The following is a 25,833-nucleotide window of genomic DNA, read 5'->3' as shown; positions in this document are numbered from 1 at the left end:
CAGTAAAGAACTGAAGATCAAATATGAAATGAAGACATTTTCATAGCTTAAGTGCAGCAAAAATTGTGCTGATTCACTTTGGGAGAAGTTAAATTCTTTTTTTTTTTTTAATGTTATTATTCAATTACCTTTACATGTCTGAGTATAACTAGGATAACCTTATAGATGTGCAGTTGCTGGGACAGAGTATGCCTGCTGTAAATTTGCATAGATACTGCCATCTTGCACTCCAATGAGGTTATGCAGAATTACATTTCAGTGTCTTCTTCCCACCACACCTTCCTAGCATAGTCCTCTCCATGTCCATGGAGAATCCCTGCTCCATTGAGCCTTAGGTTCTGAATCTCTCTGAGGGGTATTACAGCAGAAGACAGCAGAGAACCACTGATTTAATACCTTCTCCCTACCCTCTCCTTCCAAACACTCTAAACTGCCTTCATTGTTATGTCCTTGGATTTTATCCATAGTTGCCACAAGGAACTACCAGGTGAAAGGGCTTCCAGCACAACAGTACAATAGCAGTTGAAGCCATTGCTTTCATGCTGGTTAGTGCCCCAGGAAAAATGCCCTCAGAAATCTTCTAGAATTTAGTATCAGGAAACACTTTGTCTCCCCTTCATGAACTGGTTTCCTTTCTTGAGAGAATGCAAATACATTATTTTTAGAACAGCTTTATTGAGGTATAATTTACATACTATCTCTTAACCTATTCGAAGTTTAAATTCAGTGGTTTTTAGTTTATTCACAGAGAGTTGTACAACCATCACCACAATTTTAGAATATTTTCATCACCCTTCAAAAAACCTCATACCCAGTTACTCCCCACTCATCCCTAACCTCATACCCAGTTACTCCCCATTCACCCTTTCCGCCAACACTGGACACTCACTAATCTACTTTCTATCCCTGTAGATTTGCCTATTCTGGACATTTCATATACCTTGAATCATATAATGCCTGGCCTTTGTGACTGGCTTTTTTCACTTAGCCTGTTTTCAAGGTTCATTGATGTATCAACACTTAATTCCTTTTATGGTCAAATAACATTCCATTGTATGTACATACCACATTTGATTTATCCATTCATCTGGTGATGGACATTTGGGTTGTTTACATTTTTTTGCTTTTATGAATAATGCTGCTGTGAACTTTCATGTACAAGTTACTGTTTGACGTTTTCATTTCTCTTGGGTATATACCTAGGGGTAGAATTGCTGAGTTATATGGTAACTCTGTGTTTAACATTTTGAGAAATTCCAGACTGTTTTTCAAAGTAACTGTACCGTAACGCATTCCATCTAACAATGTATGAGGATTCCAGTTTCTCTGCATCCTCTCTAACCATTGTTCTTATCTGCTTTTTGATAATAGCATTCTAATGGATATGAAGTGGTATCTCATTATGATTTTGATAAGCATTTCCCAAATGACTTAATGTTGTTGAGCATCTTTTCATGTGCTTATTGGTAATTTGTGTATCTTTTTTGGAGAAGTGTCTATTCAGGTACTGTGGCCATTTTTAAATTGGGTTGTCTTTTTTTATTGAGTCATAAGATTTTTTATATATATTCAAGACAGAAGTCCCTTAAAGATATATGATTTGCAGATATTTTCTCCCATGCTGTGGGTTATCATTGCACTTTTTTCATCATGTCCTTTGAGGTCCACAAGGTTATAATTTGACAAAGTTCAATTTATCTCATCTTTTCTTTGTTATTTATGTTTTGATTTTGTAGTTTTGGCCTCTCTGAATGAGTTGGAAAGCATTTCCCCTACTATTTTGGAAAAGTGTGTGAAAGATTGGTTTACTTCTTTTAACTGATAGAATTCACCAATGAAGCCATGATGTCCTGGGTTTTTATTTTTTTGTTTGTTTTTTCCAGAAGGTTTCAGTCACTTGTTATAAATGTGTTTATAGGGGCACCTAGGTGGCTCAGGGTTATTGATCTCAGGGTCCTGGAATTGAGCCCTGTGTCAGGCTCTCTGCTCAGTGGGGAGTCTGCTTCTCCCTCTCGCTCTCACTCTGTGTGCTCTCTCTCTCTCACTCAAATAAATAAAATTTGATGGGTTAGCCTGGTGATGGGTATTAAAGAGGGCACGTATTGAATGGAGCACTGGGTGTTATACGCAAACAATGAATCGTGGAACACTACATCAAAAACTAATGATGTAATGCATGGTGATTAACATAACATAATAAAATTAAAAAATAATAAATAAAAATAAATCTTTATATTTTCTATTCCTTCTTGAATTAGTTTTGGTAATGTGTATATTTCTAGGAATTTGTTCGTATCCATCTAGGTTATCTAAATTATTGGTGTACATTTTGTTCATAGTATTATCATATAATCCTGAAGGTCAGTGATAATGTTCGTAACTTCCATTCCTGATTTAGTAATTTGAGTCTTCTTTTTTTCTTGGTCAGTCTAGCTAAAGTTTTGTCCACTTTTGAGCTTTTCAAGAATCTACTTCTGGTTTCATTTATATTCCCTATTGCTTTTCTATATTCTATTTCATTAACTTCCACTCTAATCTTTACTATTTCTTTCCTTCTGCTTGCTTTTGATTTAGTTTTCTCTTTTCATCTGCTGTCTTAAGATGGAGAAATAGGTTACTGATTTGAAGTTTTTCTTCTGTTTAGTATAGGCATTTACAGCTCCAGATTTTCCACTGAGCATTGATTTAGCTATATCCATAAGTTTTGGTATATGTGTCTTCATTTTCAGTCATCTCATCAGAACATGTATTAGAAACTATTTTCTAATTTCCCATTTGTTTTCTTCTTTGACCCATTGGTTATTTAGGAGTGTGTTAATTTCCATGTATTTATATTCTAGAAGAAATTATATATGTATATATGTATATGTATATATATTTAGAAGAAATTCTAAAATTTCTTCCTATTGATTGATTTCTAATTTCATTCTATTGTGGTCAGAATCATACTTTGTATAATTTTAATTCTTTAAATTTATTGAGGATTATTCTATGGCCTAGTATATGGAAGATATTCTATGTGCATTGGGGAGGATATATATTGTGCTCTTGTTGGATGAAGTATTCTATTGCTATTAGGTCTAGTTGGTTTATAGTGTTGTACAGATGCATTTTTGATAATGTCATTTTCCTTCTTTTTTTTTTCAGCTGATGAATTAATCAGTCCTAAAGACATTGATCCTGTCCAGCGCTATGTGCCACTACAGAATCAACGTAACGTGAGCATGAGGTTTTCCAATCAAGTAAGGAGATTTTTTTTTCTTAATTTAGACTCATCTAGGGACATTTAAAGATTAATTAAAAAGAAATTTTATTCTGAATGGGTTTTTATTGCTTTTTCTGAGGGCAAGGCTTTTCTCTTTTTTGGTTAGTTAAGGTACTTGTGGTAAAAGATTATTTGTTAATGAAGAAGTATGAGTCAGATGTATCCAACAGGATGTCTTCCAGGCAAATGTTTTCATCTTAACAGTGGTTGAGTTTAAGGTGTTAAATGCCTTCAGGAGGATATAGTATGTATGTGTGGGCAAGGGGATATATGAGGTAGAAGTGGGGTCCCATGAAAAGCTTAATGTCTCTCCATTTCTGTGTCTCTGTGACAGGACTGAGTGACTGACAGAGTGTTCTTAGTACTTGGTGACATGTTGGGTGAAGGAATAATTTAAAATTTTTTACATTTAGTAGCTATGGATTCAGACTGTGTTGTGTCAACAGAATAAGTGTTTGCAGGATCAGCAAGATTGATGTTGATTTGAGCAAACCCTCAAGTATTAAATGATACCAGTAATGAGGACTGTTAAAATGAAAATGTTGTGGATTATGGAAACTGCCTGAGGAGAAAGGGAATGAACCTGAGTGTGTGCCCGGGATTCCAAACAGTTAACATTTATTTAATAAGAATAACAGCACTTCCAGAAGATAGGCTTATAAAATCAAAATGCTTCTTTTGAGGCACCTGGGTGGCTCAGTTGGTTAAGTTTCCAACTCTTGATCTCAGCTCAGGCCTTGATCTCATGGTTGTGAGTTTGAGCCCTGCATTGGGCTCCATGCTGGGCATGGAGCCTACTTCAAAAAAAAACCAAAACGAAACAAAAAACCCAAAATGCTCCTTATATTTTTAAAAAACATGCATATACATATAATACACACACAGACATACACACACAAATAAATACTTGTTTTAATGAGAGAAAGGGAGAGCCATCCAGGTCCATTGGATTCTGTCACACTGTCTCTGTTTCTTTTGCTGGTCTTCAACAAAACGTGTAATTCCTCTGAGTGGTTTATAGATGAGAAGCTATTTGCGAGACTTGTAAATAAATGTTAAGATTTTCTGAAGAACATAAAATCCCTATGTTAATATGTGTTAGAATTTTTCACTGGCCTGTTTGACTCCTGTATAAGGTGAGGATTTGGCCTTTATCTTAGTTACCACTCGTGTCAGTGTAGTACAAGGATACATTCTGTACAAATTTGAGATATGCAATTTCACTTGAAGAAATGGTAAAATAGGGAATACATTTAACTTCCTATTACCCAGTGCTGTGACTCTGAGCCATTTTAAGACTAGTGTGTGTCATTTACATAGCATTTCACATGTGTTACCCACTTCTGTAGGGTAATGAAACTGCAAAGCCTTTTCTTAGAAAATAAAGTAATAGGCTACAGATTTGAGTTGTGGGGATAGGAGCCAGAGAGCATCAAAGCACATAACTAACAAAATCTACAATTTAAACAGTTATTTCATGCTTGATACATATAAGGAGAGCTGTGGGTTCTGTGTAATTTTTGACATGCAGTATACTTCCAACTCTTTCTCTCCCATTCAAGAAAGCTTATTAAAGTACAAGTGAGTGAGAGTGAATTTGATGGAGAATTCACTCTAGGTGTATTTTTTATATTGAAATCATTTTCTAATGTTGCTACTAAATTATCTGTGCCATTCCTCCCAGGTGGAGCCACATCCTACATAAGAGACTTACTGTAGGGTAAGGACAAGGGCTTCTCTCTTGCAGCTTCGTGGGGATTACATCTGTGCAGAGTTGTGTACAGTTTCTGAGAAGGAGATAATGGGAGGATTGACAGCAGAAAATTGCTGGGAGCCATCATGCCCCACCTGTTGACAGCTTGATTTTAGTGATATATAAAATGGTGAGGTGCCTTTGCCACTTTCTCGGCCATTTAAGCAATAGCCAAGACCAGACATGACCTTGTCTTGTTGCTGGGACTGGGTGGCATTGACTGATGAAATAGAGAAGTAGACATAGCCCTCTGCTTGAAATGTTGGTATCAGAGACCTCTTGGTCATTATTATTACTATCTTTTAAAGATTTTATTTATTTGAGAGAGAGAGAGAGAGAGAGCATCAGCAGGGGGAGAGGGAGAAGCAGGCTTCCCACTGAGCAGGGAGCCCAACATGGGACTTGATCCCAGGACCCTGGGATCCTGACCTGAGCCAAAGGCAGACACTTAACTTACTAAGCCACCCAGGAGCCCCTCTCTTGGTCAGTATTGATCAGGTCAGACTTTGCAATTAAGTTATCTGGGGGGATTGGCCAGGTGCTTTAAACCCTACCAAATGGTGGGAAAAATGAGAAGAGTAGTAAAGTTCGGACAATTTCTGGAAACAAGAAAAGTCCCTGACTTCGAAGAAAGATGTGTCAGAGGTCCCCATTTATCCTTCGCCTCAGTGATTCACTAGATGAACTCACAGGATTTAGAAGCTCTGATACTTACAGTTATGATTTATTACAGTGAAAGGATGCAAGATAAAATCAGCAAAGGCACTCAGGGCAAGTCTTGAGGAAACCAGGCACAAGCTTCCCAGTGTCCATTCCCAGTGGAGTCACGTGAGACACAATTACCCAGCAACGATGTGTGAAAACACATGCAAAGTGTTGCCAACCAATACTTGCTCAAGCTTGAATGTCTAGGGTTTTTATTGAGGGTCAATCATGTAGGCATGTAGCACCTGCATGATTGACCTTGGTTATTCAAGCTCTAGCTCCCTAGAGGGAAAAAAAAACAAAAACAAAAACAGATGTTCACCATAAATCACATTGTTAGCATAAACCATCTGGACACACTGGTACAGTATGGCCCATGGCCTTAATTAAGCATGCAAAAACACTCTTATCTGACAGATCATTCCAAGAATCCAGCCAAGAGCCCATCCGGCAAATACTCCTTTCTTGGGAATGTTCAGAGTTTGAACAGCCCAGGTCTGATGAATCAATGCATTCCTTCACAGAAAGTTTATGGCAGAAGGAAGTTTCCAGAATCCAGAAAGCAAGGAGTGTGCCACAACTATAGAATTGTCTACTCCTTCAAGTATGCATAGATAGGGCTATTGGCAAATTACAAACCTAAAACATTGAGGACTAAATTGACAGCCATTGATTTTCTTAACAATACCCATAGCAAATTAATTTCACATAAAGGGAAGTCTTTTTATACCTGGGTTTAAGACTGGGGTTGGAAAAGTGTGGTATCATCTGGGATGACCTTCCTCACTACTCTCTCACTAGTCAGAAATTGCTCTTTTCTTTTGATGTTACTTAAAGATTAAAACAAATCCCCTCTTATAAGTAAGTTTAGAGGAGTGGAAAGAAAAGTATTGTAAATGACAGCAGATATACTTTATAGTATTGTGAGATTTTGACCCCCCCAAAAAACCCCCAAAACCCACCTTTTCGAGATCTTAGAATGTAAGTTTCCAGAAATCAGAGAACATGTTTCATTTATGTTTATAGCTTCAGTACTTGTGATAGTATAACACCTGTTATATAGAAGGTAGTCAATGTTTAAGTTGAGTGTTTGAGTGTGCTTGAAGGTATGTGTGGGAGGAAGGTATGTCATGGGAAATAGTGGACTTCTCATGCAAATGTCTCTAAATTTATATCTCTAATCCTAACCTCTTTCCTAATATTTAAACTTGAATTTCCAACTACTTGGTGATCATCTCTCCACAGATCTAGTATTTAAAATCCAACCTTTCTGGACATGTACTTATCTCCAACTCATCTAGTTGTAGAAATTAAATATGTACAGCTTTTGTATGTCAGTCATATTTCAATAATGTTGTCTAAAAAATAAAACACATTCCTTTTTTATGAATTACAAAATTTAAAAAAATTTTTTATTTTAATTCTAGTTAGTTAATATACAGTGTTATATTAGTTTCAGGTGTACAATATAGTAATTCAACATTTCTACACATCACCTGGTGCTCATCACAGCAAGTGCCCTCCTTAATTTCCATCACCAATTTAACCCATCCCCCCACCGTCCACTCTGGTAACATCAGATTGTTCTCTATAATTAAAAGTCTGTTTCTTGATTTGACTCTCTCTCTCTCTCTTTTTCTCTCTCATTTTTTTTCTTTTGCTTGTATGTTTTGTTTCTTAAATTCCACATATGGGTGAAATCATATGGTATTTGTCTTTCTCTGACTTACTTCGCTTAGCATTATATTGCCTAGCTCCATTCATGTCATTGCAAATGACAAGATTTCATTCTTTTTTATGGCTGAATAATATTCCATTGTGTATATATACCACATCTTCTTTTTCCATTTATCAGTCAATGGACGCATGGGCTACTTCCATATATTTGGCTACTGTAAATAATGGTGCTACACACAGAGGGGTACATGTATCCCTTTGAATTAGTGTTTTTGTATTCTTTGGGTAAATACCCAGTAGTGCGATTGCTGAATCATAAGGTAGTTCTATTTTTAACTTTTTAAGGAAGCTCCACACTGTTTTCCAGAGTGGCTACACCAGTTTGCATTCCCACCAACAGTGCACAAGTGTTCCTTTCTCTCCACATCCTCACTAACACCTGTTGTTACTTATGTTTTTGATTTTATCCATTCTGACAGGTGTGAAGTGATAACTCATTGTAGTTTTGATTTGCATTTCCCTGATGAGCAAAAACACATTTCTAATAGCAAATGTGTTATCTTCTCTCTTCAAATTGGCCTTTCTTTCCATAGTCCTTCTCTTGGGTAAGGACATTACCTTCAGTGGTCCCTTCTCATGCCAGTAGCTCTTCTGTCCAGATGGTTCTCATATTGGCTCTGCCTTCACAGTAGCATTCATATTTGTCTCTTCATATTCAGCCCCACTGCCATGTACCACTTAGACTTCATTACTACTCAATGGCATGGTTTTAATAATCCCTCTCTGACTCCAGTCCCTCTGTTTATTCTCAGTGCTTGAGAATACATGATCTTTTAAAGCCTGGGTCCATTAGTGGAATTTCTTGCTTAAAACCTTCCATGATGGGACACCTGGGTGGTGTAGTCAGTTAAGCGTCTGACTCTTGGTTTTGGCTCAGGTTGTGATCTCAGGGTTGTGAGATCCAGCCCTGAGTCGGGCTGTGCACTCTGTGTGGAGTCTGCTTGAGATTGGGTCTCCCCCTCCCTGCCCCTCCTGCTTGTGCGTGCACTGTCTCTCTCTCTCTCAAAAGAAAAAAAAAATAAATAAATCTTAAAAAACAGAAACAAAAAACCTTCCATGACTCCCTACTCTCTTCAGGTTAGATTCTAAACTCCATATCCTGACATTTAAGGTCCTACTCAGCACCTCAGTTTCTTGTTTTTCATCTGTATCTTGCAGTTTCTCCAAATTTCTCCCAATCCTCCTGTACTACAGTCTCAGCAGACTTGCTGATCTAATAAAACACCTTGCGCTCACCCACTTCCGGGCCTCCACACTCAGTGCAACCTTCATCCTGAAACCCTGGCCTCTTTTCAGCCAGAATCCTTAAAATCTAAGCCCCAGACAGTGCCTCTTTTTTTGAATACATATAAAAATTATATAAATGCATATATAAAAAGTGAAATAATGCAGCTGAGTGCAATTGCATTACATTACATTGGGAGTATTGGCCATTTCACCATTTTCCTATCTCCAGAAAAGTCTTTTTTTAAAAAAACCGTACCTGTTTTCACCTCTGTCTCCAAATTTCTGAGTAATGTAGATATAACTCTTTTTTTTTTTTTTAAAGATTTTATTTATTTGACAGAGAGAGACACAGCGAGAGGGGGAACACAAGCAGGGGGAGTGGGAGAGGGAGAAGCAGGCTTCCCGCGGAGCAGGGAGCCCGATGCGGGGCTCGATCCCAGGACCCTGGGACCATGACCTGAGCCGAAGGCAGATGCTTAACGACTGAGCCACCCAGGCGCTCTGTAGATATAACTCTTTTTGCTTGACACTTTACCTTTGCACAGTTCGTGTTGTTTCTTTGTTTGTAAAGGGTATACCTCAACCTCCCTTCCATCTTAAGCTAATATTTAGTAGTTATTTTTAATTCTTTTATTTATCACCTTTGTTACTCTACACATTGTAATAAAACCACATTTTGGGGGTCATATCCTTTTGGGAAGAATGTCTTTATTTTTGGTGTCCCAAAATTTCTATTTTTTTGTAGGTCTTATTTGTATTTGCTCTGCTTGACACTTGGGCCTTTTCAGTTTGTGACTCTCTTCAGCTGTGGGAAATTTTCTTAAATTATTACTTTATTTTTTCTCTTCTTTCTGTTAGGGTTCCTTTATTAGTCAGATCCTAGTCCTATAGGAATGATCCCCTGAATCTCTTCCCTTCATTTTTTTCAAATGGTTTCTGTTTCTTTGGCTTTTTTGTTTGTTTGGTTTGGTTTTTGGATTTTTTTTTCTCTATATTCAGAGACTCTTCCTCAATTTTTTGTTCCAGCCCTTCTGTTGAATTTTTTTTCAAAGTCATACTTTTAATTTTTTAATTTACTTTTTAATTTTATTATGTTATGTTAATATTACATACATACATTACATCATTACTTTTTGATGTAGTGTTCCATGATTTATTGTTTGCATATAACATTGCAAACAATTGTTGCATATAATGTATTATTTGTTTCAGAGGTACAGGTCTGTGATTCAACAGTCTTACACAATTCACAGTGCTCACCATAGCACATACCCTCCCCAATGTCTATCAACCAGCCACCCATCCCTCCCACCCACCACCACTCCAGCAACCCTCAGTTTCTTTCCTGAGATTAAGAATTCCTCATACCAGTGAGGGCATATGATACATGTCTTTCTCTGACTGACTTATTTCGCCCAGCATAATACCCTCCAGTTCCATCCATGTCGTTGCAAATGGCAAGATTTCATTCGTTTTGATAGCTGCATAATATACCATTGTATATATATACCACATCTTCTTTCTCCATTCATCTGTCGATGGACATCTTGGCTCTTTCCATAGTTTGGCTATTGTGGATATTGCTGCTATAAACATCGGGGTGCACGTACCCCTTCGGATGCCTACATTTGTATCTTTGGGGTAAATACCCAGTAGTGCAATTGCTGGGTCGTAGGGCAGCTCTATTTTCAACTTTTGGAGGAACCTCCATACTGTTTTCCAGAGTGCCTGCACCAGCTTGCATTCCCACCAACAGTGTAGGAGGGTTCCCCTTTCTCCGCATCCCTGCCAACATCTGTCATTTCCTGACTTGTTAATTTTAGCCATTCTGACTGGTGTGAGGTGATATCTCATTGAGGTTTTGATTTGGATTTCCCTGATGCCGAGCGATGTTGAGCACTTTTTCATGTGTCTGTTGGCCATTTGGGTGTCTTCTTTGGAAAAATGTCTGTTCATGTCTTCTGCCCATTTCTTGATTGGATCATTTGTTCTTTGGGTGTTGAGTTTGATATGTTCTTTATAGATTTTGAATACTAGCCCTTTATCTGATACATCATTTGCAAATATCTTCTCCCATTCTGTCAGTTGTCTTTTGGTTTTGTTGACTGTTTCTTTTGCTGTGCAAAAGCTTTTTATCTTGATGAAGTCCCAGTAGTTCATTTTTGCCCTTGCTTCCCTTGCCTTTGGCGATGTTTCTAGGAAGAAGTTGCTGCGGCTGATGTCGAAGAGGTTGCTGCCTGTGTTCTCCTTTAGGATTTTGATGGACTCCTGTCTCACATTGAGATCTTTCAACCATTTTGTGTGTGGTGTAAGGAAATGGACCAGTTTCATTCTTCTGCATGTGGCTGTCCAATTTTCCCAACACCATTTCTTGAAGAGACTGTCTTTATCCATTGGACATTCTTTCCTGCTTTGTTGAAGATTAGTTGACCATAGAGTTGAGGGTCCATTTCTGGGCTCTCTCTTCTGTTCCATTGATCTAAGTGTCTGTTTTTGTGCCAATACCATACTGTCTTGATGATGACAGCTTTGTTTATTTTTTTATTTTTATTTTTAATTTTTTTTAATTTTTTTATTGTTATGTTAATCCCCATACATTACATCATTAGTTTTAGATATAGTGTTCCATGATTCATTGTTTGTGCATAACACCCAGTGCTCCATGCAGAACGTGCCCTCCTCAATACCCATCACCAGGCTAACCCATCCTCCCACCCCCCTCCCCTCTAGAACCCTCAGTTTGTTTTTCAGAGTCCATCGTCTCTCATGGTTCTTCTCCCCCTCCGATTTCCCCCCCTTCATTCTTCCCCTCCTGCTACATTCTTCTTCTTTTTTTCTTTCTTAACATATATTGCATTATTTCTTTCAGAGGTACAGATCTGAGATTCAACAGTCTTGCACAATTCTCAGCGCTTACCAGAACACATACCCTCCCCAGTGTCCATCACCCAGTCACCCCATCCCTCCCACCCCACCCTGCACTCCAGCAACCCTCAGTTTGTTTCCTGAGATTAAGAATTCCTCATATCAGTGAGGTCATATGATACATGTCTTTCTCTGTTTGACTTATTTCGCTCAGCATAATACCCTCCAGTTCCATCCACGTCGTTGCAAATGGCAAGATCTCATTCCTTTTGATGGCTGCATAATATTCCATTGTATATATATACCACATCTTCTTTATCCATTCATCTGTCGATGGACATCTTGGCTCTTTCCACAGTTTGGCTATTGTGGACATTGCTGCTATAAACATCGGGGTGCACGTAGCCTTTCGGGTCCCTACTTTTGTATCTTTGGGGTAAATACCCAGGAGTGCAATTGCTGGATCATATGGTAGCTCTATTTTCAACTTTTTGAGGAACCTCCATACTGTTTTCCAGAGTGGCTGCACCAGCTTGCATTCCCACCAACAGTGTAGGAGGGTTCCCCTTTCTCCGCATCCCCGCCAACATCTGTCATTTCCTGACTTGTTAATTTTAGCCATTCTGACTGGTGTGAGGTGGTATCTCATTGAGGTTTTGATTTGGATTTCCCTGATGCCGAGCGATATTGAACACTTTTTCATGTGTCTGTTGGCCGTTTGGATGTCTTCTTTGGAAAAATGTCTGTTCATGTCTTCTGCCCATTTCTTGATTGGATTCTTTGTTCTTTGGGTGTTGAGTTTGATGAGTTCTTTATAGATTTTGGATACTAGCCCTTTATCTGATACATCATTTGCAAATATCTTCTCCCATTCTGTCGGTTGTCTTTTGGTTTTGTTGACTGTTTCCTTTGCTTTGCAAAAGCTTTTTATCTTGATGAAGTCCCAATAGTTCATTTTTGCCCTTGCTTCCCTTGCCTTTGGCGATGTTTCTAGGAAGAAGTTGCTGTGGCTGATGTCGAAGAGGTTGCTGCCTGTGTTCTCCATTAGGATTCTGATGGACTCCTGTCTCACATTGATGTCTTTCAACCATTTGGAGTCTATTTTTGTGTGTGGTGTAAGGAAATGGTCCAGTTTCATTCTTCTGCATGTGGCTGTCCAATTTTCCCAACACCATTTGTTGAAGAGACTGTCTTTTTTCCATTGGACATTCTTTCCTGCTTTGTCAAAGATTAGTTGACCATATAGTTGAGGGTCCATTTCTGGGCTCTCTCTTCTGTTCCATTGATCTATGTGTCTGTTTTTGTGCCACTACCATACTGTCTTGATGATGACAGCTTTGTAATAGAGCTGGAAGTCCGGAATTGAGATGCTGCCAGCTTTGCTTTTCTTTTTCAACATTCCTCTGGCTATGCGGGGTCTTTTCTGGTTCCATACAAATTTTAGGATTATTTGTTCCATTTCTTTGAAGAAAGTGGATGGTATTTTGATGGGGATTGCATTGAATGTGTAGATCGCTCTAGGTAGGATTGACATCTTCACAATATTTGTTCTTCCAATCCATGAGCATGGAACGTTTTTCCATTTCTTTGTGTCTTCCTCAATTTCTTTCATGAGTATTTTATAGTTTTCTGAGTACAGATCCTTTGCCTCTTTGGTTAGATTTATTCCTAGGTATCTTATGGTTTTGGGTGCAATTGTAAATGGGATCGACGCCTTAATTTCTCTTTCTTCTGACTTGTTGTTGGTGTATAGGAATGCCACTGACTTCTGTGCATTGATTTTATCTCCTGCCACTTGACTGAATTCCTGTATGAGTTCTAGCAGTTTTGGGGTGGAGTCTTTTGGGTTTTCCACATAAAGTATCATATCATCTGCAAAGAGTGAGAGTTTGACTTCTTCTTTGCCAATTTGGATGCCTTTGATTTCTTTTTGTTGTCTGATTGCTGTGGCTAAGACTTCCAATACTATGTTGAATAGCAGTGGTGATAGTGGACATCCCTGCCGCGTTCCTGACCTTAGGGCGAAAGCTCTCAGTTTTTCCCCATTGAGAATGATATTCGCTGTGGGCTTCTCATAGATGGCTTATATGATATTGAGGTATGTACCCTCTATCCCTATACTCTGAAGAGTTTTGATCAAGAAAGGATGCTGTACTTTGTCAAATGCTTTTTCTGCATCTATTGAGAGGATCATATGATTCTTGTTCTTTCTTTTGTTAATGTATTGTATCACGTTGATTGATTTGCGGATGTTGAACCAACCTTGCAGCCCAGGGATAAATCCCACTTGGTCGTGGTGAATAATCCTTTTAATGTACTGTTGGATCCTATTGGCTAGTATTTTGGTGAGAATTTTTGCATCCATGTTCATCAGGGATATTGGTCTGTAATTCTCCTTTTTGATGGGGTCTTTGTCTGGTTTTGGGATCAAGGTAATGCTGGCCTCATAAAATGAGTTTGGAAGTTTTCCTTCCATTTCTATTTTTTGGAACAGTTTCAGAAGGATAGGTATTAATTCTTCTTGAAATGTTTGGTAGAATTCCCCTGGGAAGCCATCTGGCCCTGGGCTTTTGTTTTTTCGGAGATTTTTGATGACTGCTTCAATTTCCTTAGTGGTTATGGGTCTGTTCAGGTTTTCTATTTCTTCCTGGTTCAGTTTTGGTAGTTGATACATCTCTAGGAATGCATCCATTACTTCCAGGTTATCTAATTTGCTGGCATAGAGTTGCTCATAATATGTCCTTATAATTGTCTGTATTTCTTTGGTGTTGGTTGTGATTTCTCCTCTTTCATTCATGATTTTGTTGATTTGGGTCATTTCTCTTTTCTTTTTGATAAGTCTGGCCAGGGGCTTATCAATCTTGTTAATTCTTTCAAAGAACCAGCTCCTAGTTTCGTTGATCTGTTCTACTGTTCTTTTGGTTTCTATTTCATTGATTTCTGCTCTGATCTTTATTATTTCTCTTCTCCTGCTGGGTTTAGGCTTTATTTGCTGTTCTTTCTCCAGCTCCTTTAGGTGTAGGGTTAGGTTGTGTACTTGAGACCTTTCTTGTTTCTTGAGAAAGGCTTGTATTGCTATATACTTTCCTCTTAGGACTGCCTTTGCTGTATCCCAAAGATTTTGAATAGTTGTGTTTTCATTTTCATTGGTTTCCATGAATTTTTTTAATTCTTCTTTAATTTCCTGGTTGACCCATTCATTCTTCAGTAGGATGCTCTTTAGCCTCCATGTATTTGAGTTCTTTCCGACTTTCCTCTTGTGATTGAGTTCTAGTTTCAAAGCATTGTGGTCTGAAAATAGGCAGGGGATGATCCCAATCTTCTGGTACCGGTTGAGACCTGATTTATGACCTAGGATGTGATCTATTCTGGAGAATGTTCCATGGGCACTAGAGAAGAATGTGTATTCCGTTGCTTTGGGATGGAATGTTCTGAATATGTCTGTGAAGTCCATTTGGTCCATTTAAAGTCTTTATTTCCTTGTTGATCTTTTGCTTAGACGATCTGTCCATTTCAGTGAGGGGGGTGTTAAAGTCCCCCACTATTATTGTATTGTTGTCAATGTGTTTCTTTGCTTTTGTTCTTAATTGCCTTATATAATTGGCTGCTCCCATGTTAGGGGCATAGATATTTACAATTGTTAGATCTTCTTGTTGGATAGAACCTTTAAGTATGATATAGTGTCCTTCCTCATCTCTTATTACAGTCTTTGGTTTAAAATCTGTCTGATATAAGGATTGCCACCCCAGCTTTCTTTTGGTGTCCATTAGCATGGTAAATGGTTTTCCACCCCCTCACTTTCAATCTGCGGGTGTCTTTGGGTCTAAAATGAGTCTCTTGCCGACAGTATATCGATGGGTCTTGTTTTTTAATCCAATCTGATAGCCTGTGTCTTTTGATTGGGGCATTTAGCCCATTTACATTCAGGGTAACTATTGAAAGATAGGAATTTAGTGCCATTGTATTGCCTGTAAAGTGACTGTTACTGTATATTGTCTGTGTTCCTTTCTGGTCTATGTTGCTTTTAGGCTCTCTCTTTGCTTAGAGGACCCCTTTCAAGATTTCTTGTAGGGCTGGTTTCGTATTTGCAATTCCTTTAGTTTTTGTTTGTCCTGGAAGCTTTTTATCTCTCCTTCAATTTTCAATGACAGCCTAGCTGGATATAGTATTCTTGGCTGCATATTTTTCTCATTTAGTGCTCTGAATATGTCCTGCCAGTCCTTTCTGGCCTGCCAGGTCTCTGTGGATCAGTCTGTTGCCAATCTAATGTTTCTACCATTGTAGGTTACATATCTCTTCTCCCGAGCTGCTTTCAGGATTTTCTCTTTGTCTCTGAGACTCGTAAGTTTTACTATTAGATGTCGGGGTGTTGACCTATTTTTATTGATTTTGAGAGGGGTTCTCTGTGCTTCCTGGATTTTGATGCCTGTTTCCTTCCCCAAATTATGGAAGTTCTCTGCTATAATTTGCTCCATTATACCTTCTGCCCCTCTCTCTCTTTCTTCTTCTTCTGGGATCCCAATTATTCTAATGTTGTTTCGTCTTATGATATCGCTTAGCTCTCGAATTCTGCCCTCGTGATCCAGTAGTTGTTTATCTCTCTTTTTCTCAGCTTCTTTATTTTCCATCATTTGGTCTTCTATCTCACTGATTCTTTCTTCTGCCTCATTTATCCTAGCAGTTAGCGCCCCCATATTTGATTGCACCTCATTAATAGCCTTTTTGATTTCTACTTGGTTAGATTTTAGTTCTTTTACTTCTCCAGAAAGGGTTTCTCTAATAACTTCCATGCTTTTTTCAAGGCCAGCTAGTATCTTTAAAGTGATGATTCTGAACTCTAGATCTGACATCGTACTAATGTCTGTATTGAGTAGGTCCCTGGCAGTCGGTACTACCTCTTGTTCTTTTTGTTGAGGTGATTTTTTCCGTCTTGTCATTTTGTGCAGAGGAGAATAGATTAATGAGAGAACAAAATGCTAGCAGGGTAACAACGTCCCCAGAAAATACACTCTAAACAAGTCAGAAAAGACCTGAAGCAGTGGGAAAATAAAGGGAAAGAGAGAAAAAAGAAAAAGAAAGAAAAAAAGAAAAAAGAAAAAGATAAAGTTAAAAACAAACAAAAGCAGAACAAAACAAAACAAAACAAAAACAGAATGTGATCAAATATGATCAGGCTGGTTTATAGATCAGTGCCACACACTAGATTTTGGGTGTATTTTGGTCTGTTAAAAGAAAGTGCCTCCCAAAATTTTAAAGAAAGAAAAACTTATATATGTACAAAAATAAGGGTTGATATGATGAAGGGATGGAATATGACTGTAAAGATGGAAATTATAAAAATTTTATAAAAGGATTTGATAAGTTGTTTGAAAAAAGAAAGAGGATTAAAAAAAAAAGAAAGAAAGAAAAAAGGGAGAGAATGTGATCAGGCAGGGGAGTAGAAAAAAACCATACACTAGAGATTTAGAGTATATTTTGATCTGTTAGAAGAAACTATCTCAAGATTTTAAAGAGAGAACAACTTATATATATATGCCAAAAATACGGGTAACTACTATGAAGGGATGGAATATGACTTTAAAAATGAAAAATAAAAATGTTTTTTTTTTAAAAAAGGGATTGATAAGATGTTGGTTGAAAAAGGGAAAAAGAAAAATTCAAAAAAAAGAAAAAAAGAAAAAAGAAAAAAAGACAGTTAAAAAAATAATTAACTTTGAAAGACTAAAGAATCATGGTAAAAAAGCCATGAATTCTATGTGCAGTATTCCCCTAGCGCTGGAGTTCTGCCGTTCTCATTGATCGGTAAACTTGGTCTTGGCTGGCTGTTCTCGCTGATCTTCTGGGGGAGGGGCCTGTTGCCGTGGTTCTCAAATGTCTTTGCCGGAGGCAAAATTGCCCCGCCCTTGCCGGTCCGGGCTCAGTAATCTGCTCGGGTTTGCTCTCCGGAGCTTTTGTTTCCTGCAAGCTTTCAGTACAGCTTTGGAGGCCGAGAGTGAAAATGGCGGCCTCCCAGTCTCCGCCCCGGAGGAGCCGAGAACTCGGGATCCCGCTCCTCAGCGAGCCCCCAGAGAAAAGCAGTCAGTCACTCCCGTCTCCCCGGTCTCCGGCCACACTCCGCGCTCACCCGGCCTGTGTCCGCGCCTTTCTATCTTGCACCCGACCCCGGGTGGAGTCTCCAAACCCAGCAGATCCCCGCGGTGCGCTCCCGCACCTCTTCTCCCGGGGGAAGAAGGTGAGTCTCCCCGGATCTGCCGCTTGTTGGGTCCCTGCTGGAGGAGCAGTGGCCCGACTGTGCCGCAGATCACGGTTTATGGCAACCCCGAGCTGAGAGCCCGCGCCTGGGCTCCGTCTCTGCAGCCGGCTTCCCTGCTCCGATACCTGGGAGCTCTGCCGCACTCAGGCACCCCCGGTCTTTCTGTGACCCCGAGGGTCCTGAGACCACACTGTCCCGCGAGGGTTCCACCCTCCACTTCGCCACCAGAGTGACGTCCCTCAGCGGAGCAGACTTCTAAAAGTTCCGATTTTGTGCTCCGTGGCTCTATCACTTGCCAGAAGCGGCCAACGGAGGCCCCTCCCCCGCCGTCTATCCTCCCGAATTTCGCCTCGGATTCACTTCTCCGCACGTCCTACCTTCCAGAAAGTGGTCGCTTTTCTGTTCAGAGAGTTGTTGCTCTTCTTTTCTTCGATCTCCTGTTGAGTTTGTAGGTGTTCAGAATGGTTTGATCCCTATCCAGCTGAATTCCTGAGAGGAGACGAAATCCAGGTCTCCTACTCCTCCGCCATCTTGCTCCGCCCCCGATGATGACAGCTTTGTAATAGAGCTGGAAGTCCGGAATTGTGATACCGCCAGCTTTGCTTTTCTTTTTCAACATTTCTCTGGCTATTCGGGGTCTTTTCTGGTTCCATACGAATTTTAGGATTATTTGTTCCATTTCTTTGAAAAAAGTGGATGGTATTTTGATAGGGATTGCATTGAATGTGTAGATTGCTCTAGGTAGCATTGACATTTTCACAATATTTGTTCTTCCAATCCATGAGCATGGAACGTTTTTCCATTCCTTTGTGTCTTCCTCAATTTCTTTCATGAGTATTTTATAGTTTTCTGAGTACAGATCCTTTGCCTCTTTGGTTAGATTTATTCCTAGGTATCTTATGGTTTTGGGTGCAATTGTAAATGGGATCGACTCCTTAATTTCTCTTTCTTCTGTCTTGTTGGTGTATGGGAATGCCACTGATTTCTGTGCATTGATTTTATATCCTGCCACTTGACTGAACTCCTGTATGAGTTCTAGAAATTTTGGGGTGGAGTCTTTTGGGTTTTCCACATAAAGTATCGTATCATCTGCAAAGAGTGAGAGCTTGATTTCTTTGCCAATTCGGATGCCTTTGATTTCTTTTTGTTGTCTGATTTCTGTGGCTAGGACTTCTAATACTATGTTGAATAGCAGTGGTGATAGTGGACATCCGCTGTGTTCCTGACCTTCGGGGGAAAGCTCTCAGTTTTTCCCCATTGAGAATGATATTTGCTGTGAGTTTTTCATAGATGGCTTTTAGGCTATTGAGGTATGTACTCTCTATCCCTATACTCTGAAGAGTTTTGATCAAGAAAGGATGCTGTACTTTATCAAATGCTTTTTCTACATCTATTGAGAGGATCATATGGTTCTTGTTCTTTCTTTTATTAATATATTATATCACATTGATTGATTTGCGGATGTTGAACCAACCTTGCAGCCCAGGGATAAATCCCACTTGGTCGTGGTGAATAATCCTTTCAATGTACTGTTGGATCCTATTGGCTAGTATTTTGGTGAGAATTTTTGCATCCATGTTCATCAAGGATATTGGTCTGTAATTCTCCTTTTGGATGGGGTCTTTGTCTGGTTTGGGGATCAAGGTAATAGTGGCCTCATAAAACGAATTTGGAAGTTTTCCTTCCATTTCTATTTTTTGGAACAGTTTCAGAAGAACAGGTATTCATTCTTCTTTAAATGTTTGGTAGAATTCCCCTGGGAAGCCATCTGGCCCTGGGCTTTTGTTTGTTGGGAGATTTTTGAGGACTGCTTCAATCTCCTTAGTGGTTATAGGTCTGTTCAGGTTTTCTATTTCTTTCTGGTTCAGTTTTGGTAGTTGATACATCTCTAGGAATGCATCTATTTCTTCCAGATTATCTAATTTGCTGGCATATAGTTGTTGATAATATGTTCTTATAATTGTTAGTATTTCTTTGGTGTTGGTTGTGATCTCTCCTCTTTCATTCATGATTTTATTTATTTGGGTCATTTCTCTTTTCTTTTTGATAAGTCTGGGAGGGGTTTATAATCTTGTTAATTCTTTCAAAGAACCAGCTCCTAGTTTTGTTGATCTGTTCTACTGTTCTTTTGGTTTCTATTTCATTGATTTCTGCTCTGATCTTTATTATTTCTCTTCTCCTGCTAGGTTTAGGCTTTCTTTGCTGTTCTTTCTCCATCTCCTTTAGGTGTAGAGTTAAGTTGTGTATTTGAGACCTTTCTTGTTTCTTGAGAAAGGCTTGTATTGCTATATATTTTCCTCTTAGGACTGCCTTTGCTGCATCCCAAAGATTTTGAACAGTTGTGTTTTCATTTTCTTTGGTTTCCATGAATTTTTTAAATTCTTCTTTAATCTCCCGGTTGACCCATTCATTCTTTAGTAGGATGCTCTTTAGCCTCCATGTATTTGAGTTCTTTCTGACTTTCCTCTTGTGATTGAGTTCTAGTTTCAAAGCATTGTGGTCTGAAAATATGGAGGGAATAATCCCAATGTTTTGGTACCGGTTGAGACCTGATTTGTGACCTAGGATGTGATCTCTTCTGGAGAATGTTCCATAGGTACCAGCGAAGAATATGTATTCTGTTCCTTTGGGATGGAATGTTCTGAATATATCTATGAAGTCCATTTGGTCCAGTGTGTCATTTAAAGTCTTTATTTCCTTGTTGATCTTTTTCTTAGATGATCTGTCCATTTCAGTGAGGGGGGTGTTAAAGTCCCCACTATTATTGTATTGTTGTTGATGTGTTTCTTGGCTTTTGTTATTAATTGGCTTATATAAGTGGCTGCTCCTATGTTAGGGGCATAGATATTTACAACTGTTAGATCTTCTTGTTGGATACACCCTTTAAGTAGGATATAGTGTCCTTCCTCATCTCTTATTATAGTCTTTGGTTTAAAATCTAATTTGTGTGATATAAGGATTGCCGCCCCGGCTTTCTTTTGGTGTCCATTAGCATGGTAAATGGTTTTCCACCCCCTCACTTTAAATCTGGGGGTGTCTTTGGGTCTAAAATGAGTCTCTTGCAGACAGCATATTGATGGGTCTTGTTTTTTAATCCAATCTGATAGCCTGTGTCTTTTGATTAGGGCATTTAACCCATTTACATTCAGGGTGACTATTGAAAGATAGGAATTTAGTGCCATTGTATTGCCTGTAAGGTGACTGTTACTGTATATTATCTGTGTTCCTTTCTGGTCTATGTTACTTTTAGGCTCTCTCTTTGCTTAGAGGACCCCTTTCAATATTTGTTGTAGGGCTGGTTTCGTGTTTGCAAATTCCTTTAGTTTTTGTTTGTCCTGGAAGCTTTTTATCTCTCCTTCTGTTTTCAATGACAGCCTAGCTGGATATAGTATTCTTGGCTGCATATTTTTCTCATTTAGTGCTCTGAATATATGATGCCAGTCCTTTCTGGCCTGCCAGGTCTCTGTGGATCAGTCTGTTGCCAATCTAATGTTTCTACCATTGTAGGTTACATATCTCTTCTCCCGAGCTGCTTTCAGGATTTTCTCTTTGTCTCTGAGACTCGTAAGTTTTACTATTAGATGTCGGGGTGTTGACCTATTTTTATTGATTTTGTGGGGGTTCTCTGTGCCTCCTGGTTTTTGATGTCTGTGTTCTTCCCCAAATTAGGGAAGTTCTCTGCTATAATTTGCTCCAGTATACCTTCTAACCCCCTCTCTCTTTCTTCTTTTTCTGGGATCCCAATTATTCTAATATTGTTTCATCTTATGGTATCACTTATTTCTCGAATTCTGCCCTCGTAATCCAGTAGTTGTTGATCTCTCTTTTTCTCAGCTTCTTGATTTTCCATCATTTGGTCTTCTATCTCACTGATTCTTTCTTCTGCCTCATTTATCCTAGCAGTTAGAGCCTCCTTTTTTGATTGCCCCTCCTTAATAGCCTTTTTGATTTTGACTTGGTTAGATTTTAGTTCTTTTATTTCTCCAGAAAGGTTCTCTAATATCTTCTATGCTTTTTTGAAGCCCAGCTAGTATCTTTAAAATCATCATTCTGAACTCTAGTTCCGACATCTTACTAATGTCCGTATTGATTAGGTCCCTGGCAGTCAGTACTGCCTCTTGTTCTTTTTGTTGAGGTGATTTTTTCCATCTTGTCATTTTGTCCAGAGGAGAATACATGAATGAGAGAACAAAATGCTAACAGGGTAACAATGGCCCCAGAAAATTATACACTGAACGAATCAGAAGAGAGCTGAAACTGGGGGAAAAAAAACGGGAAAGAAAGAAAAAAGAAAAGAAGGAAAAAGGAAAAGATAAAAAACAAACAAACAAAAAAACAATATCAAATATGATCAGGCTGGTGCATAGATCAGTGCCACACACTACATTTCGGGCATATTTTGGTCTGTTAAAAGAAAGTGCCTCCCAAAATTTTAAAGAAAGAAAAGCTTATATATAAGTACAAAAATAAGGGTAAATATGATGAGGGATGGAATATGACTGTAAAGCTGAAAGTATAAAAGATTTTATAGAAGAGATTGATAAGATAAGAAGTTGGTTGAAAAAAGAAAGAAGAGGATGTTAAAAAAAAAAAGGGATTGAATGTGATCTGGCCGGAGACTAGAACAAAGCCATACACTAGAGTTTTAGGGTATATTTTTGTCTGTTAGAAGAAACTGTATCCCAAAATTTTAAAGAGAGAACAATTTATATATATATATACCAAAAATAAGGTTAATTACTCTGAAGGGATAGAATATGACCCCTAAAATGAAAAATAAAAAAAGATTTTTAAAAAAAGAGATTGATAAGTTGTTGGTTGAAAAACGGAAAAAGAAAAATTCAAAAAACAAAAATAAATAAAAAGAAAATTAAAAAAATTAACTTCGAAAGACTAAAGAATCATGGGGAAAAAGCCATGAATTCTATGTACTGTATTCCCCTAGCGCTGGAGTTCTGCCATTCTCATTGATCGGTAAACTTGGTCTTGGCTGACTGTTCTTGCTGATCTTCTATGGGAGGGGCCCGTTGCCGTGGTTCCCAAATGTCTTTGCCAGAGGCGGAATTGCCCCGCCCTTGCCTGGAGCCGGGCTAAGTAATCTGCTCCGGTTTGTTCTTGGGAGCTTTTATTCCCTGCATGCTTTCTGTACAGTTTTGGAGGATGAGAGTGAAAATGGCAGCCTCCCAATCTCCCACCCAGAGGAGCCGAGAACTCAGGGCCCCACTACTCAGTGAGCCCCCAGAAAAAGCTGTCAATCACTCCTCTCTCCCCGGTCTCCGGTGCTCATGCTCACCCAGACTGTGACCAAGCATTTCTATCTCTGGCACACGACCCCGTTTGGAGTCTCCAAACCAGCAGATTACTGGGGTGAGCTCCCGCGCCGCTCCTCCTAGGGGAGGAAGGGGAGTCTCCCCGGATTTGCTGCTTGTTGGTTCCCTGCTGGAAGAGCAGTGGCCTGACTCTCCCGTGGATCACAGTTTATGGCAACCCCGAGCTGAGAGCCCGTGCCTCGGCTCTGTCTCTGCAGCCGGCTTCCCCGCTCGGATACCTGGGAGCTCTGCCGCACTCAGGTACACCCGGTCTTTCCATGACCCTGAGGGTCCTGAGACCACACTGCCCCACGAGGGTTCCACCCCCCTGCTTAGCCACTGAAGCAACGTCCCTCAGCAGAGCCGACTTCTGAAAGTTCCGATTTTGTGCTCTGCTGCTCTATCACTTGCCAGTATCCGGTGATGGAGGCCCCCTCCCCCGCCTTCTATCTTCACGAATATCGCCTCGGATTCACTTCTCCGCACGTCCTTCCTTCCAGAAAGTGGTCGCTTTTCTGTTCAGAGAGTTGTTGCTATTCCTTTCTTTGATGGCCTGTTGAATGCGTAGGTGTTCAGAATGGTTTGATCCCTATCTAGCTGAATTCCTGGGACCAGACGAAGTTTAGGTCTCCTAGTCCTCTGCCATCTTGCTCCTCCGCCTTATAGTTTTTGATTTCTAATAGCTCATTTTGTTATCTGATTATTCCTTTCATAGCTTCCTGGTTTTTTTGTTTAAAATTATTATCACATTATTAACAAATTTAGACAATCAAAAAATTTTGAGGTGTCAATAAAATTTTTTTAACTTTTTAAAAAAGATTTTGTTTATTTATTTGTCAGAGATAGAGAGGGAGAGAGAGTGCACAAGCTGGGGGAATGGCAGGCAGAGGGAGAGAGAGAGAAGCAGGCTCCCAGCTGAGCAGGGAGCCTGATGTGGGGCTCAATCCCAGGACCCTGAGATCATGACCTGAGCTGAAGTCAGATGCTTACCCAACTGAACCACCCAGGCACTCCAAAAATTTTTTAACTTTAATTTTGAAATAAGTATAGATCCACAAGAAATTGCAAAGAAATACCCAGAGAGGGCCTTTTAACCCTTTACTAGCATTCCACAATGTTAACATCTTATGTAATTGAAAAACAGAAAATTGCCATTGATACAATTCATGAGCTTGTTCACATTTTATCAGTTATACATGCACTCATTTGTGTTTGTGTGCATAGTTCTATCCATTTTGATTACATGTGTAGCTTTGTGTAACTACCACCACAGTCAAGATACTAAAATGTACCATCAACATACCATCCTAAGAGTTCCTTGTGTTACCCTTTTATAGGCATACCCACTCCCTCACTGGTCTCCTTAACCCCAGGCAACCAGTAATCTGTTTTCCATTTTATAATTTTGTCATTTCACAAATTGGAGCTATATGGTATATAACCTTTTAGATTGGCTTTCTTCACTCAGCGTAATTCCAAAGAGATAGATCCAAGTTACTGCATATATCAAGTTTGCTCCTGTGTATTGCTGAGTAGTTTTTCCCAGTATGACCATACCATTGTTTAACCATTCACCTGTTGAAGGACATCTTGTGGGTTATTTGAACTTTTTTAGAATTCCATTTTGATTTAATTAAAATGTTTTTAGTATTTCGATTTTTTAAAATTTTCTTAGTGGCTTCTCCAGGAATTACCATATACATAGTTATCAAAAATCCTACTGGTATCAGTATTTTTCTTTGAATGAAGTGTAGAAACCTTACTTCTATTTAGTTTTCTTTCCTTTTTTACTGAGTAGCACATCAGATTGTGTGAAAAGTTTTGCTTCAGCCATAAAATTTGATTGAAGAAATTCATGAGGTAGAAGTCTGTTGTGCTTATCTCAACTTTTACCATTCTCTTGTTCGTTCCTTTCTGAGCATCCCAGCCTTTTTCTGTTATCATTTTCTTTATGTTTAATAGCTTTTTTAAGACATTATTTGTGAGTAGGTCTGCTAGAACATAATTTTCAGTTTTCCTTTGTCTGATAATGTCTTTATTTTCCTTTCATTTGTAAAGGATACTTTTGTTAGTCACAGAATTTTTTGATTGACAGTTGTTTCCTTTTAGCACTGAGAATTATTGTGTTACTTCCTCTGGCCTCCTGGTTTCAGATGATAAATCCTTTGTCAGTTCGGATTTGTGTTTTACAGGTAATACGCCATTTCTGTGTGGCCAGTGTCTCCACTGAATGGAAGGCTAGGAGGCACCGAGCTCAGCTGATGTGGGTGGACCACCCCACTCACTGGTTCCCCAGGTGTGGAACCGGGGTTGGGTAGGCTTGTCACTGCTGTGAAGCTCTGCTTGTTTTAGGCCACAGGCCTCTCTGGTACTCTGCGCATATGTGGATCTCAGGAATCTGACCACATTGCCTCAAATCCTGACATTCTTAGCCAGTCCAGCCTGCCTTCTTCTTTCCAGCTCCCAGAGTCATTGTTATCCATTGAATTATTTTCAGGGTGAATAATTGTATTAAGAGCAGTAGGGAAAACTGAGTCTAGGCCATCATGTTCCCACCTCCCTTTCTTTTAATAGATAGTTTATCTTCATAAGTCTTTCTATGAGTAGAAATTAGAGTTAAGATTTCTTCTGTTCCTTGAATTGTCTTTTTCTCCTTAATTAAATCTTTATTGAGATATAATTAATCCTGTCCAATTCACTAATTTAAAGTGCATAGTTC

General features: G+C 39.1%; 1 protein-coding gene across 4 annotated transcripts in view; it reads left to right on the top strand.

Moving 5' to 3' along the window:
* PHKB (phosphorylase kinase regulatory subunit beta) overlaps nt 1-25,833 on the top strand; it is a 289,132-nt gene that overhangs the window by 177,449 nt on the left and 85,850 nt on the right. For all 4 annotated transcript variants that reach the window (XM_078062851.1, XM_078062849.1, XM_078062852.1 and 1 more), the window contains one exon: nt 3,148-3,242. In XM_078062851.1, coding sequence (XP_077918977.1) covers nt 3,148-3,242 — 95 coding nt within the window. The remainder of the gene's footprint in view (nt 1-3,147; nt 3,243-25,833) is intronic.

The sequence above is a fragment of the Halichoerus grypus genome, chromosome 15 (assembly GCF_964656455.1).
Source record: "Halichoerus grypus chromosome 15, mHalGry1.hap1.1, whole genome shotgun sequence".
Classification (NCBI taxonomy): Eukaryota; Metazoa; Chordata; class Mammalia; order Carnivora; family Phocidae; genus Halichoerus; species Halichoerus grypus.
The sequence above is the reverse complement of the archived record's forward strand: the minus strand, read 5'-3'. Positions and strand labels throughout refer to the sequence as shown.